Genomic DNA, 16,557 nt, shown 5'->3' with positions numbered 1-16,557 from the left:
TAAATGTAAGGAAAGGAAATTAATAAAGAAAAGCACGGACATTATAAAATATATGCTAAAAATTAGAGAAACAACATAAAGAATTTTAAAAACGAAATCATGTCAATCAATGTATTGCCACTCGCTGCTGGTATGTAGACCCATTTTTGAAAAAAAAATTCGAATAGACGACCTGGGAGCTACAGTTCCTTACTTGTTAAACAGTTGCAATTGATGGTGCACAAAATCTTAAAATATCCTTGTTGTATTATAGACAATCTTAAATGCTACTGTTTGTTATTGATTATAAAAATGTTTTATAACAATAATATCTATTGACAAAATTTGTTAACAGAAGGAGGATTCAGAGTCGAAAACACCTTAAAAATCAATTAAAACTATTGTACACATTTGGAACATTGTGCTTGAATATAATATGCAAAAGCAATACATAATAAATACAAACCACATGAATTGCTCATACAGAAGATTCAACGCAAATAGTAAAATGACCTCCAAACTTATACCTTTTACAGTGTTTCGTTTATGATTCGCTGTTTTGTTGCATTCACTTAATTGTTTTGATCTTTGCTACGTCATATCAGGAAATTATCAAGATGGATAAATTGTTTGTTTCGGGAAGAATTTAAAAAAAAACAAAAAATAAATATGGCTGTAGCAAATGCCCGTCATTCAGTATTTTTGATGTTGCTGAGTGTTGCCAATGTCTCAAGTTACCGTAAGTAAACTGTTTCCGTAGCTTTTGCAATTGCACCGAAAAAAGAGCGTTATTTTCTCAGTGACCAAACAATACTAACGTGTAAGCAAATAATATCATAATTTTTAAAATAGCCATTTTGATGTGATTATGCTTATTATCGCCCAGTTGTAAAATGCCCAGTTTGACATACAAAAGACGGATATACTATATATTTGATCCGGAACTTGGTGAAATATTATCACCATTCTTTACACAAATATGCCACTCTGCTATAAAGTCAACTAAAATTAACCGCCTTTTCAGACATTCTTTTGACTGTTCAGATGACTTAATTGAACTAATATAACTTCTGTTATTAATCATCCTGAATTACGAACGTTGTAATCTTATATAGCAATATCATAATAAGTACACTGAGGGATGATGTTTAAATAATGGGAATTTTTTTTAAAAGTTATCAATGGTCCTCTTATATTTCATTCAGATATATCAGATCCAAGAAGAAAATTTAAAAGGGATATCAATCCAAAATATGTTCTTTTTCGATTTATTTCTTATTTGATTATTTAAGATATAAGGAATCATTCTAATCATGAGATGATAATTTCGGTCAGGGCGTGATCAGATCCAATAAAGCCCGAAGGGCTTAATGACAGATTTGATCACACCCCGACCGAAATTATCAGCTCATAATATTCAAAAAATGATTCCTTATTACTTATATCTATATATTTTTTTAGCAATTGTACGATTGAAATACTTGAATATGAATAAGCAAACCCCGCTTGTTCCCCAATTTTACGTCATTTGAATTTATTAGAGTGTAAAATATAAAATTGATTCGTAGTGTTATAACAGGCAAAGGCACTGAAAATGTAAATATTACTATTTGCAGTGCAGTTTGTAGTCCCCGGTGTTACACAAGCCGACAGTAGCTCAGTTTATGATTTCGAGGGAACGTACTATTGTTGGCCAAACAGGACTGTGGACGGAAACTTCAATCCAAGCATCAGAAACTGCTTACATACAGCAACGACTGACGTTACCGAAGCGTGGTTGCGAATCGATCTTCAAAGAATGAGAAGCGTTAAGTCAGTGAAATTCTGGTATCGAAACGACAGTATGTGTTGCTAAGACACGTTCTTCATTCCAATATTAACTGTTTTATCTTAAATTTTAAAAAAACGCATATTCAAGCCAACGTTGTTACACAAATCACAATTAATGATTATACATGTACTTTAAACAGAAACTTTAATTTGCCTTTTTGACTCTTCTTTTAAACAGTAACACTGTCTTATTGAATCTTTTTAATAGGAGGTGACAGTGCGACAAACACAATTCGACTGAAGGGATATAGTATCAGAGGTTCGAACACCACCGCACAGTCTTCTATCACTCATGTCTGTTATAATGACACAGGGGCGACCACTCTACCTACTATTATTGAGGTAGAGTGTAAGTTGACCGCCAGGTATATCTGGTTTTATCAATCCCACGCGCCAAATAAAGAGGTTCCAATGCTCGAAATATGTGAAGTCCAGGTGTTTGGTATGTTTTTTTTTATCTGAATGTCTGTTGATGTAAACTTCTAACATGCATTCTATTGAGCTGCATGAAGCGAAATCTGTTTGTGTGTTTGTGTAATAATATTTGATAAAGGTACGTATTTTCATTATTTAAGTGAAAATGTAAGTACATTTACATGTAAAATGCAATTTATTTAATTTCTGTCTCATTATATCTTAGAAGATAAGTCAATAAAATTCAAACTAAAATGATAATATAAGCGATTGTACATGATATCATATATTTTCTATACTATATAAGGTTGTAATGCGGTGTCTTATGGGGAAAACTGCTCCAAAAGCTGCACGCACTGTAAGAATAGTGCAGTGTGCGACATTGATACAGGGCAATGTGATGAACTGGGATGTGCTCTTCCTGAAAATCAGGCACCAAATTGCACTGGTTTGTTCACTGCATACTATTAGTACTACGGATGATGTAATGTTCTTTATTATAAACTGTCCCACTTTATGAAATAAAACCACCAGTTGTCTTTTATATTGAAAATATCACCTGATTTCATTTTTTGGGACCCTTTACGTATTAATTAAGTCACTAAATGTCAAGCAAGTTTTAGTACTGATTTAAAATTTTTATTATTATTATCAATCAGGCTTCTGTCGGTTGGAAAATTTTAAAATTGTTTTTTTTTTTGTTTAGATATTTAAATAAAAGGCATTCTTTTTTTAAGTGTTTTATTCCCTGATTCCAAGTTTCAGTTTACATGTGTTTCTTTCCATCTATATTCCGTATCTTTTAATGATGTGCTTCTAAATTAAATTTTAGGTTGTAAACCTGGATTTTATGGAGAGACGTGCTCCAAAACGTGTGACCACTGTAGGTATAGTGAAACATGTGACAAAGACACGGGCCAATGTGACAGTCTCGGATGTTTTCTTCCAGGATTCCAACCACCTGCTTGTAATGGTAAAAACTGTAAACGTATTTAATGTAACGTGTTTTATATATTATCTTAGATGTACTCTTCCTGATTACATGTTTCAACCTTCAATTTGTTTTGTTTAGTAGTGTCAAGCCTCTCTCTCTCTTTCTCTCTCTCTCTCTCTCTCTCTCGCTCTCTCTCTCTCTAATATTGCCACCTTTATAACTGTGTACAACTTTTCATGGCCTATGTAATCATGAACGGGATTTTTTTCTCCACATATTGATAAATGGTAACTAGGGAAACTATATTTACAATTAAAAGTTTTTATGATATTGCAAGCAAACTGTTCGGTACATAGTCATTCCGATAAAGCATCATAAAGGTTTGTAAATGAGATCCCCATGACAGTAACTAAATAGATTTTTTTGAAAAATGTGTATTACAAAGAAACTCATATTACAGATTGTTGGATAGTCTGTTGGAATGCATGATTGGAATGTTTTAGCTCTTCAAGAAATAAATAATGAATTCTTCTAAAAATGAACTATTAAAAGTGTTAATGTAGATTATAGTTGCTAAGAGGAAAAAATCACCTTCCATCACCCTTTTCAAATAAGTAAAAATAAAAAAAATGAAAATGAAATAAAAAGATAAGAAAAACAAAAGAAAGCAACAACAATCAGTTGCATTAGTATTACTAGGGGTTCATATTTAAACAAAAGTGCATGTATGCTAACAGTAGGAGTCCTTAACATTTAACAGAAAAGCATTGGGATCGAGATGTTTTTCATGACTTTCAAAACCATATGAAAATCTTGAATTGTACTGGGTACTGAAACAGCTTTGTCCTTTTTATTCATTTATTTATTTATTCATTTATTTATTTGTTTGACGAAAACCATCAAAAGGTCACAATGATTACCCCCTCGGCATGTATGGCATAGCATGTTTAATTCTTTATAATACATTTTTTTAGGAAAAGTATAAAACAATTAATAGATAGTAAAGTTCTTGTCCTAAATTTACTTTGAAGGCATGTCCAACTTTTCCAACTGCAAACATCATCGTTTAAATTAACTTCTAAATAGATTATCGTCATCGGAGGCCCATTAGTCGTTACTCTAAGGAAATTAAAAGGTTAGACGCTCTGTTAAACTTTTTACACGAAATTTATATTTGAACGACTACCATTTTTTCGCATAATTTTTCATTATACTCATGAAATTTTTTCTCATCAACCTTTGACTAAATTTCTCGCGAGAAACGCGAACAAAACAACAGGGACACGACTCTAGGACAGTCTTATTTACAGAACGTGGGGGTTTCCGGCCAATATTTCATGCTTATTTTAAGAGAACATTCCGAATAAAATATATACAGAGAATGGATGGCTGTCGTTATAAAGGTTGATCTTTCATAAAAACCACAGGGCCAAACATCATAGTTTGTGAACCAAGTTCTTTAGGGCCTCCGACGATATAAAGTACTCAATCCAAATGGGAAGGTAATATTGATTTTTTTCAGAATGTTTCCCTGGATTCCACGGCCCTGACTGTAGGTCCCATTGCAGTCCGTTCTGTAGAACTTACTACTGTGACCGAGTAACGGGCGCATGCTTACACTACTGCCAAAATGGTCATCTAGGTCCATACTGCAATTACAGTAAGACTACTCTTATACTGCAACCACAGTTAAACTATATTCTTATCAAGAAAATGTAACCGTTTTACATGTGTATCACATTTGGTTATCTAGGTCCATACTGCATTCACCGTAAGACTATTCTTGTAGTGCAACTACAGTAAGACTATTCTGATCAAGAAAATTTAATCGTCTTACATATTCTTTTTAACATTTATGGTGAAAAACCGCTTCCGCTAACTGAAGAACATAGGTAAATGTCATTTATAGATGCATAAAAATGAGCACAGTCTGAAAAACGTCAATTCATATCCACGCCAACTTGTTGAAAAATCATTTTCCGCCAAATATAGTACACGCTTAATCTACATGCTGTGTGTTTTATACAGTAAATGTTTAATTGGATTTATAGTCGTTTTCGTCCAATCTTTGCTAGCCAAGGGTCCGATCTGTTTATTCTCATCTCCCCAAACGACAAATCATAAGAACCACGAGATGGCTTTATGCAGTGCACTCAAACTGCCAGGGGAAACATTGGAATAAAAGAATTAGATTATTGTCTACGGAATTTTTTTTTTCGAATTATAGGAACATAATGGCTTCCACTTGTTTTTTTTCCCTCTCTTTACTCAGCCTGCCCTGGTGGTTTATACGGGCAATATTGTTCAAAATCGTGTGGGAACTGTTTACAAAACACAACTTGTAACCATGGTAACGGAACCTGTCTGGATGGCTGTGATGCTGGTTATAAAGGGAAATACTGCACAACACGTAGGTTTGATAGAGTCTTTTTTAAAAATGATAATTTTTCATATCAATTTATCATATTAAATCTCAAACATTAAGCAATTTACGGAACATTTCATAATTTCATCCTGATTGTTTTTTCCCGTTAAATAGATCTTGTGCAATCGTATCTGTTAACGTTTAAAATAATCAAAACCTGCACGGTTCACTTTGTTATATTTCAAGAATATAGTGCTTTAAATTCAAGTAGTAACTGTTGTAAACTCGCATTCTAGGAAAATTTGGGCAATGGTAAAAAGAGGGTTAAATATATCGTTAAGTTATTTTATATGCAATTTTTTTTATCAAAATGATCAAAGTTAAGTAACGTTAAATGATTTTTGAAACAAATGAGTAATACTTATTTTACAGCTTGTAGCAATGGCGAATATGGAGGTAACTGTATACACAAATGCAGTGAGAATTGTGGGAATGGCGAGGTATGTGACAAGGTGCATGGACATTGTGCCTCCTGTGAACCTGGGTTTCAAGGGCTTCAGTGTGATGAAAGTAAGAATAGCAAACTTTACATTTTCCCTACTTCGTTCGCCAGAATATAAGACAATAAAATGCTTAATGTATTACAAAAACAAATATTACGTAGGAACGCTGTTCGCTTACGATTCTTTAATTATACATAAAATACAATTTACACAACATTATGATCAATCCAATAATACGCTTCTTCATTTGAAAGTGCCGTGCTACCGCATGCTAGGTCCTACTACATGTATTTATACATTTAGATCACGTAACTCAAATGTAATCGAACACTTAAAATCATGCCGCACATAGTTCTAATATAAGTAAAGTAAAGTAAATTGCAATTAAAAGAAGACAGAAGAATCGAGGCTCTGCATATAAAGATTAGAATTAACTGCCAAAAAATGTAATACTAAAAACCAATTTTATTCGCGGCAACTTTATTTCGCGATCAACGGCCGATAAACTGCTTTGCAACGACTAATGTTCGCGACCAAGCCTTATCCAGACCTGTATTGTTATAAAAACTATAGACAAAGGATTGGTTCTCGGCGAGAAATATTCGCAACGACAAGGCTCTCGCTAACCTCGCGAAAATTTCTCGCACGCGAAAAGTTGGTTTACAGTATGTATATTTTGCGTTTTAGAATGCAAAAACAGAAGTTTTGGAGAGGGTTGTTCCAAACATTGTGGAGGATGTCTACATGGGAGGGCTTGTCATCACATTACTGGCCGTTGTGATTTGGGTTGTGACCCCGGATGGCAAAAGACTGATGAATGCAACATCAGTATGTCGCAACTACAGTTAAAAATGAATGTGTAACCAAAAATAAAAAAACCAACGCTTCGTTTTATTATGAAAGTCACTCATAAATCAAATACAAACGTCACATCTCTCTCTCTCTCTCTCTCTCTCTCTCTCTCTCTCTCTCTCTCTCTCTCTGGTATTTCAAAAAAAAAACAAACAAACAAAAAACAAGCCTATTAAGATTAACCATATTTTCTAATTGTTTTGTTTTGTTTGGTTCGCATTAAGCGGTTTAATTTACAGATAATAAAAAATAACCTAATATAACATTTAATATAATTATAAAATATAACATAATATAACATAATTTGATATAAATTAAATTCAGCTTGTGAAAATGGTACCTTTGGCAAAGATTGTGTTCATAAATGTGAGGGACAATGTCTGAACGATGAACCCTGCAACAACACAGATGGAACGTGTTCGAAGTGTTCATCGGGATGGGCTGGTGAATTTTGTAACATAAGTAAGATGAGTGTATTTTTTCTTGAACTGAAAGTATTCTTTGAAAATTTGAAAATTAATTTTCTTTAGTAAAATATATCTTAACTTATATGCAACTTTTAGTTTTTTGGTAATAATGAACTTGCAAGGGATTTCCAAAAGTACATAAAAGGAACGTCATTTCTGCATACCAAATAAGAGAGGAACCGTTATTGACTTGATTCTTGTTATGACAGTCTTTTTCTTTTTCAAGCGAAAATTTTAGAGTCTGTTGTTTGAATTGTTTATAGCCGAAAGACTTCTGAAGGAGAAAATGAAACAAAGCGTTGGAGTTATAGCTGGCCCCTTGTTTGGTGTCCTCGTCATCTTAACCTGTGTGACGTTCGCTATATTCATTGTCAGGTGAGCTCAAAATTGTCGGACAGGTGCGATATTTCATCTTACCAATTCCTTTCTTGGAAATATATTAAATATTTGTGCGGTAAAAATGGATATTACCATAAGAATTAACTTGTTAAGCTACGAAAGTTATGAACTTTCTGCAAATTATACAACCAAACTAAATTCCATTAAAAAGTAATTAATAATAGTTTCCAATTCAACGCTATTCTTAAAATATTCATTGTCAGGTGATGTCACAAGCTTATAAGCACAATAACTCGACCCAAGAGCATGTTAGTTAACGCACATGCGTAGATCCACCAAAAACTAAATTACCAAAAAAAGGTAGCATTGAAAATCCGTCTTTTCCCATTGATTAGACACATATACGTTTTAACCAATTTATAATGCTTTACATTTGTCAAAAAATTTACGATATTGATAAAAATACGGACGAAATGTTTTGATACGTTTTCTTGTTTAACTTTTGCAATTGGTCTTTGTCCGTTGTAGTGCGTCGTGCGTTAACAATTTTACATTTTGACTCCAGTCCGGTTAATAATGCAGAAAGAAATCAAAGTGGTAGAAATTTATTTTAAACAAAGACATCTGATTCATACACAAACATATTCATAAAAAATTCAAAGAACATGAAGGTATCAATCAAAAAATTCCCAACTCGAATGTTTGTGTAGATAGTAAATGACAACATATTGAGAAGGGAAAAAAATCACTGCAGGGGGAGCGTCTTTGCTGATTTGATAGCTTGATTCTTAGTAGGATCAACTGAAATACCATCTGCAGAAAATTCATAGTCGAAGAATGATCTCAGATAGTATGACTGTGTTGGGCCGACGTTGGTAATTGGTTGTACCGTTGGTCGATGGTTGGTCCCAGCATGATAACATGATAACACAACTTTCCAAAGTGTAACATTGTGTCTAATAACTTAGAAAGTGAGGGTCAATATATCGGTGCACAGCATCTCTAAACCAGTAGCCTATCACTTTACCCTGTTCCACTGGAACTCCAATGTGACTTAACCAGGTGGCTCCGCCTCCACGGAAAGAGTGACCTTTAATGTTGCTCTCATCTAATCCTGCCCGAGTCAATATGGAATGAAGTTTCTGACGGAATATGAAGTAGGTAAAGGCTGATGCTGTTCCTGTAAGCAGTAGTGGTCGAAGGAGAGCTGCTTCGCTTGTGAGATAAAGGTAAGTAAGCCTGAATGACTGTAGCTGGGCACAAATCACCATTAACTTGTGGCAAGATAACATTCCGCTACCGTTAGCGAAATTGAATTGTCTTTTTATGCTGTAAACAGAGTAAGCAGCCCCAAGAGCATAGCACAAAGTAAATACGCCGTACATGTTTTGATGGGTCAAATGATGAGGCAGGCACACCAAAAAGCACGGTCTGCAACGGAAGAACACTCCAGTAATGAACGGATCCTAAGTAGATGATTTGTGTCACTGTGTCAACTGGCGCTTGGGCTGTACCCAGTTCTCTTTTCTCCCCCATAAGTAGGTATTTCAATTGAAAGTCCTGCGAGATAGGATCTAGGAGATCACAAAGTTTATGCATGTGTGGTATAATGTTCAAGTATTGTTGAATAGAACAGAATTTAAAACGTTTCACTTTCGCTAAGTATGTCACATATAATTGCAAGGTTTCTGAGGTTGCAGGTAATTGTGGTACCGAAATCTGGTCACAAAAACCCAACATTTCATGGTTTGAAAAAAGTACATCAATAAACCAAGCTTGTTTAGAATTTAATAGGACCCAACACTCTGACCACTTCGTGAGTTTTTATTAAATGAGTTATTATGGAAGTGTAGAGTGTTTCGGTGGTTTTTTAAGAGAAAAGTGAGTTTTTGCTATGAAGGTCCGCCTCATCAGGGGTCCACACATTATTGTAATCGAGAGTGAGTTATTAATTCGCCTATGTTTTTGTGTTTACTGTAGGCGATTATTGGTTCAATGTTAAAAATTTCTTTGCAGATTGGATCTTTTTGCAGAATCTTCCTGTGTTTAAGAATGCGTTTTTAGACCCTTAATATGAGGGTTATATTTATTAATCATGACATTTAGTTCGCGCTATTTGCTTTCCTTAGCTTTTTTATGTAAATAGTTTGTTCTATTTGTTTCACATATTTCGAGGATAATAGGATCAGTTTCCTTATCAGAGTGGCCTTTCTTAGACAAATGAGTCTTAAACTTGTTTAAGAATTTTGTTAAGATTGATGGATCACTTGTATTTCTTGCATGTCTGATACATTCACCTTTAACAAATCCTCTAAACACAGGAGGGCTGTGGGCGCTCTCTCTCTGTGTAAATGTTGAAAATTGTGTGTTACTTTGACTTATGATCGAATGTCAAGTATTTTGTTCTTCTGGAATCTGATGCCCTTGTAAATTGCAGTGTCAAGAAAATTTACTTTTCCATCTGAGATTTCAAAAGTAAATTTCAAATGGTCATGACATGTGTTGCCGATATTAAAGAATTCCAAAATTTAATTTTTGTGCCGTTGAAGGCTATGAATCCATCATCTCTAAATCTTCCGTGGTAGAGAACTTGATTAGCAAATTTGATTAGAAATTTGAATTTCGACATGATATGATTTGTGATTTGATACATTCGTGTATCAGATACTTCGGGGGATGGTATCACGCCCATGCTACAACCTATGATTTGTTTGTAGTATTTTCTTAAAGTAATTGCTGTCAAGGACACACTTCAGTAAGAAGATCAGGTCTTCAGCATCTGGATAAGGATAAGGAATGTCTGATTGCGGTTTGGTAGTGCATGTATAGTGCATGTATAGGTTTCATAGACGGCGTTAATTAACTCCTCAAATTCCATGTTGATATACATACTAGTTACATCATATGTAATAAGTAGTACATTAGCTGGAAGTTCAAGCGTTTCGATTTTATTGATAAAATCGGTTGTGTCTTTAATATAGGCTGATTGTTTTTGCACAATAGGAATGAGAAAATAATTACAGTAGGCGCCAAATTTTCTTGTTGGCGTATCGCACTGTGAGATAATTGGGCGCCCAGGTGGTAGTTGTCTGAGGCTGCAGAGACCGTTAAATAATGCAACTCGGACATTATCTTTAATCTTGTGTATTTTGGGGAGCATATATAAATGACCACATTTTAGCAAAGGTTTGTTACCGCTGAGAAAGCGTAAGTTTTTCCTTATCTTTTGTCCCTTTAGAGTGCATTTCGACAATTTTTTTTTTGGATCATGTTATGCAAGTGATTAATTTTTGGTTTTTCAACTTGCATGTAATGCTTGGATTGCAATTGGCGCAAACCCTCTGCGATGTACTGTTTTTTTTCCATAAAAACTATTGTGTTGCTTTTTTCTGCTTTTTTGATAACAATATTGGAATTGTTTCTGAGAGAAGTGAGTGCCTCTCTTTCCAGTTTGGATGTATTATTGCGTATTGTTCTGATTTGAATAGATGATAACTCAAGTTTAGTTTTGTCTGAAAAAAGTATATCAATCAACAAAGCTTGTTTAAAATTTAATAGGACTCGACACTCTGACCACTTAATTAGTTTTTATTGAATGAGTTATTTTGGAAGTGTAGAGTGTTTCGGCAAGTGGTAGCGGTAGTATTAGCCCATGCCTTTCTTTTCAAATCTGATGATTGGTCTCGTAGGGACTGAACTGTAAATCCATCTAGCAAAAATAAATGGTAATGACCTGTGAGACAACAATTTTGTGATTGAAAAAGTGTCATATTGCAATGAAGGCACACATGAATAAAGTTTAGTAAGTTGTCCAGGCTCGGGAAGACGGGACCATGCATCTGCAATATTGTTTGTTTGCCTGGTAAATATTGAGCGATGAAAGCACAATTGTACATTGCAGATAACCAGAAAAGAAAACGGCACATAAACTGGATCAAGGGTGTCCTGGATGTTCCTTTTTTATCCAGGAAACACCGGAAGCATTATCACTGTATATGACCACTTTCTTGTATAAAAAGTTATTGCTCGACCTAAACACGGCTAGGAAAATAGCAACAAACTCTTTAACGTTTATTTGTTCAGATGCACAATCTGGTAAATCTAATGCCCAGTTAGCATAAAAATAGTCTCCATTGTAATAACCTCCACCTCCTTCAGAAGAGGCGTTAGTTTGGAACTTTGGAGAGACGAGATAGGACGGGGTTCCTGTATTCGGCACGTGCCATTGAATACTTTTATGAATAATAACCACCACCGAAGGTCTGCAAAGAAGTCGTTTGTAAGCAAGACTTTATGGTGTCTCTCCTTCACTGAATTCTTCAAATTTAACACTCTCCGAAGAAAAGCGCGGCCTCCGCATATCACTTGCGAGGCCCAATTGAGCTTTCCCACTAATGTTTCCAGCTAACAAACACATACACGTTTCTTCTGTGAAAATTTTCTTAACAAGGTACTAAAGTCTGCAAGTTTTGATGTAGGTAAGGCTAAGGTCATGGACACCGAATCTGCTACAACCCCTAGAAATACTAACTGTTGAGAGGGTCCCTCAACTTTTGACCAGTTAATAGCAAAACCTAACTGTCTAAGGAGGTAAATAAGTGTATGCATCGCAATTGAACATTCTACAAAAGATTTTCCAATAATCAAAAAAATCATCAAGATAGCAGTATAATTGTACGCATTCTTTAAGATTCGACAGACTGTGCTACTAAGTCGCTGAAATATATGGGGTCTTTTTGCCGCACCAAAGGGTAGCTTGGTGTCATACATACATGTATAAGTAGGTGAAGAAAAATTAGCAAACTGCCATTTTAACCCAGGTGCTTGATAATTGGTAGGGTGAATGGGAATAGATCTATAGGCCGAGCTTAAATCTATCTTTGCAAGTTTACACCCTTGGCTGATAAGCTTATTTAAACAATATTTATTTAGTAACTGGCATCATACATATTGCAGCAACGGTACATAACAGATTGAGAAACAAGCCAAAAGCCTTATGTTAATCTCGCTCTCGTCAGTTTTCAAATGAGAGGTGATTGAAATTTTCAAGTACAATAACATTACACATAAACATTGATAAAGAAAAATGTAGGGGATAAAAGGAAAAAAGAAATAAAAAGGCGAGAAATGAATAGCTGGAATTGAGTATTGAGACAATTGTAACAAACCAATAATTAATGTCTATACTAAACGACTAAAGCTACTTAATAATATTGAAATTTTAGAATTTGATTTTTGGATAGTTCCCAATGCACCAACAACAGTAGGTTTGACACAAGTAACAACATAATTATTGTTTGATACCTCACACATAATTTCTCTCGACTTGTTCTGCATATTGTAAGCAAGGCTGATAATTGTCAACTTCACATGGGACAAGTCGTGCTTAGCCCCCTCATCTATAATTCGAAACCCATCTTTGACCCCCTTGCTTAAGAAGTCACGATCAAAATCATCTTGTAAATAAAATTCCCAGACAGAATGATTAAGCCCAGGAGGAAAGCATGAGCAGCCACACGCCACATGGTCTAGTTTTTTGGATGAGAGAGTGTGTTATAAGATTGCGAATAGCACACAAAACAACAACGTTGTAATTTACAGTTAGAAAAGTCGCATGCATCTGTATTAAATTTTCGCATATCTCCTTTTCTTCCGGAGTGAATGAACCACGTTGGGTGCCTCTCTGTTTGGGGTTACTGTCCTTTCTTGTATAATTACTTGTAGACGAGAGCGTTCCTTGTAGAGCTTGTACAGTGAGATTATTTGGTTTCGAAATGAGCTGAAAATATTGTAGATGTGTGCGGGACCTAATTGGAACTTCTCCTTGAATTGAAGTTCACGATACTAAAAGTCAAACAGAAGAACACTGCCTTTGACATGCTTGCTAAAGAGACGGTTGATGTATCTAGTTCGCAGGTCTTTTATTTCCAAAAGTTTACAATTTTTGGCCCCTGGAGCTAGGGAATAGATAATTAGAGATTCCTCCGACTCTTGTAACACCCCCACCCCCCCCCCCTTCCCGCACACACACATTTTCATGAATGAATGTTTTTTCAAGCATCATATAATGAAAAAGGGGGTAACAGTCGGAGAAGTCTCAGATTAGGGTTAAGACTTCAACATGAAGCTTAAAATGCAAACATGAGACTCTGACATGTCAATCTAAGGGCCATGGTACTCAGGTGACCGTCAAGGCCTGTGGGCCTCTTGTTTCTTCTAAAAGTTGTTATGCAACATTATATTTCAGAAAAAAGCATAAGAGTAAAACGACGAGTGAAAAAGTAGACGACATGAACATATATGATTTGCCAAATAAAGGTGCGGGAAAATTAGAGATTTGTATATTTAAAGTAAAGTTGTTTTGTGGCATCTGTCAGGTTATGTTGTCCGTTTATTATGTTGCTTTGTTAAAATGAAAAAAAACCACCAAACCAAAACGAAACAAACGCGCTGATGTAACAGTAGCGTTTTTGTGATATACAGACAAATTGATCAGATGTTCAGAAGTAGAAATCATTTGTTCCATTTCCGTTTATGATGTTGCTTTGTTAAAATGAAGAAGAAAAAAAAAACAACGCGGTGATGTAGTGACCACATACAACACAAAGATAACGTTATTTGTTATATACAGACAGATCGATTGATCAGATGTTCAGAAGTAGAAATCATTTTTTTTCCTGAAAATTAGTTCCATAACACTTCTATCTATGACTAAAAGGCTCCGTATAAAGATATGGTAAAATGTTCAAATGTTTAACCTTAAATAATGAAAATTTTCTTTACTTAATAATAGTTTATAGCTTACTAGATAATTATATTTGAAAAATTAAAGTTGATCTTAATGGCAATTTATTGACCACCTAGCCTCCTTAGATCACAATTTGTACACAATAGAAAAGTTTTAGAACATTAAAAGACAATTGTTAAAAAAAAGTGTTCATTCAAATTGTTCTCCTATGTTGTTTTGAGTTTCAAACTAAGATTGATAAGTGTTGGGTAATTGACAGAAAATTTTGATTGAAGTCTTGGATTTTTTATGATCCCGTACCCTGATTTAAATTAGATTGCGTTCAAACTAAAAAAAATACACTACGCTGTGAGATATTACAGGTGTGATAGAAAATATTTGAGAATTACTGTGGAATCATTTAAGTTCATGGGGGCAAATTTTCGAGGATTGTGTGGTTTTTGCTTATTCGTGGGGATGTTACTTCGTGTATGGTTCCTTTTTCATTTCAGTAAGAAAGATAATTCTTTCTAAATTTGTTTTCGTCGAGAATGTAAATTCGTGGGGAAGGGCTACCCACAAAATACACGAAAATTGAGCCACCATGAATTCTAATAATTCCATCTTATAACAGTTTACACACGTAATTTATTGTTTCTTTCTAAAGAATGTACGTCATAGTATGGAGTCGCCCAGTATCTCCTTAAAACCTATGCTATCTTTTTTTTACTTCCATTCAGGGGACAAGGACTATGACTACGTCAACACTTTACCATCACGTGACCAGTCTACATGAAAGCAGATAGACCTCATTTGTAGGCCGTCATACCGGGCTATTATATGCACACATATAACAATATGATGACTTTATTGTTTAAAATTCTTCTTCTTCTATCCGGTATGGAGTCGACCTCATTAACTGGGTGATAATAACTCCGGCGATTTCTTGATAACTTCTTAAATGTTAATGTAGAAGAAAAAAATAAAACATTTATAAAATTTGAAATAAATGTTTGTGAAACAAAAAACAAATATTAATTGGTACGTATTACTTATTTCTTCTTAATTCACGCATGCGCAAGTAAAAACACGGGAAGATATCTGTAGTCAACGAAGTCGTTTCTTTTTAAGAGGGCTGGATGGCCTCAGCCATTTTTACGTTATATTTAACTCTGAAAGACGAAGAGCTCTGTATCTAAATATCGTAGAAAATGTTCAAATTTTTAATCTACTTTATTTGGGTTTTTTTCGTTACTCAATAATAGTTGATTGCAAAACACATCATATTTAAAAGTTTAAGGCAGATCTAAGGATTAATTGTTGACCCCCCGGCCACCTTAGTATGTGTATGAACTTGAGTGTTCCGTCATGGATCCAGAAGGGTGACACCCTATTATACAGAACAGTGTAAAGATCATTGCATTTCTAAAGTTATATAATCAAATCAGTGATATTACTAAAGGGAGTTGAATTTCATTAAGATTATTTTTTAATAATTTAATTCTGGTTGTAACGCGGCATTTGATTGGATAGAAAAATTAAGTTAAATTTGTATAACCTGGTTTGCACGTCACAATTCACGTCACAATGCACCAACGTACTAATTCACTTGACGTTACGTTTGAATTTTGAACAGATTTATATCATTTTTAAAAGTAAAACGGACTCAATTTGTACAGCAAATTCCAGAAAATTAAATTATAAGGAATGAACTCAATATCTACCCAAGTTATACTCGTATAACCTGGGTTGGAGCAATTTACGCATTTTTATAATCCGCTTCGCGGATTATAAAGCGTAAATTGCCCCAACCCAGGTTATACGAGTATAACTTGGGTAGACATTGAGTTCATTTCTTAAATCAATTCTTCAGTTTCATTCATTTTAGGTATAACAAGCTTCTGATTTCTTAAAAGAACTATTTTATATTGCGGATACATTAATCCAATGAGAGGTCCATTTTACTTCCGAAGCGACTGATTGCACGCAGGACATGATTTTAATAAAATCTACACTCGATAAATTCACGACAGGATCCTTAAATTTTTAAACGTTTCCCTAAAAAAGTTAATTTCTCAATTGAAATTAAGATTATATGTAGGACAAATGAAAGAAAAAGTGAGCAAGTTCACATACCCGATGTTCCC

At 34.5% G+C, this 16,557-nt stretch overlaps 1 protein-coding gene across 2 annotated transcripts; it reads left to right on the top strand.

Annotated features, from left to right (window-relative positions):
- The first annotated feature begins 562 nt into the window (after positions 1-562).
- LOC105327299 (multiple epidermal growth factor-like domains protein 11) lies at positions 563-15,448 on the top strand. 2 transcript variants are annotated; one of them, XM_011427676.4, is made up of 13 exons: positions 563-718; positions 1,596-1,820; positions 2,018-2,251; positions 2,531-2,671; positions 3,056-3,196; positions 4,680-4,817; positions 5,430-5,567; positions 5,955-6,092; positions 6,713-6,853; positions 7,202-7,339; positions 7,608-7,719; positions 13,931-14,001; positions 15,151-15,448. In XM_011427676.4, exons 1-13 carry the CDS (start codon positions 649-651, stop codon positions 15,204-15,206), a joined length of 1,743 nt encoding a protein of 580 aa, XP_011425978.3. In that variant the 5' UTR covers positions 563-648; the 3' UTR covers positions 15,207-15,448. The 2 variants fall into 2 exon arrangements, with proteins under 2 accessions (XP_011425978.3, XP_034319117.2); XM_034463226.2 differs by lacking the exon at positions 563-718 and having other exon boundaries at positions 1,670-1,806.
- Positions 15,449-16,557: the final 1,109 nt, after the last annotated feature.

The sequence above is a fragment of the Magallana gigas genome, chromosome 1, assembly GCF_963853765.1.
Source record: "Magallana gigas chromosome 1, xbMagGiga1.1, whole genome shotgun sequence".
Taxonomy (NCBI): domain Eukaryota; kingdom Metazoa; phylum Mollusca; class Bivalvia; order Ostreida; family Ostreidae; genus Magallana; species Magallana gigas.
This window is presented reverse-complemented; position numbering and strand designations above follow the sequence as displayed.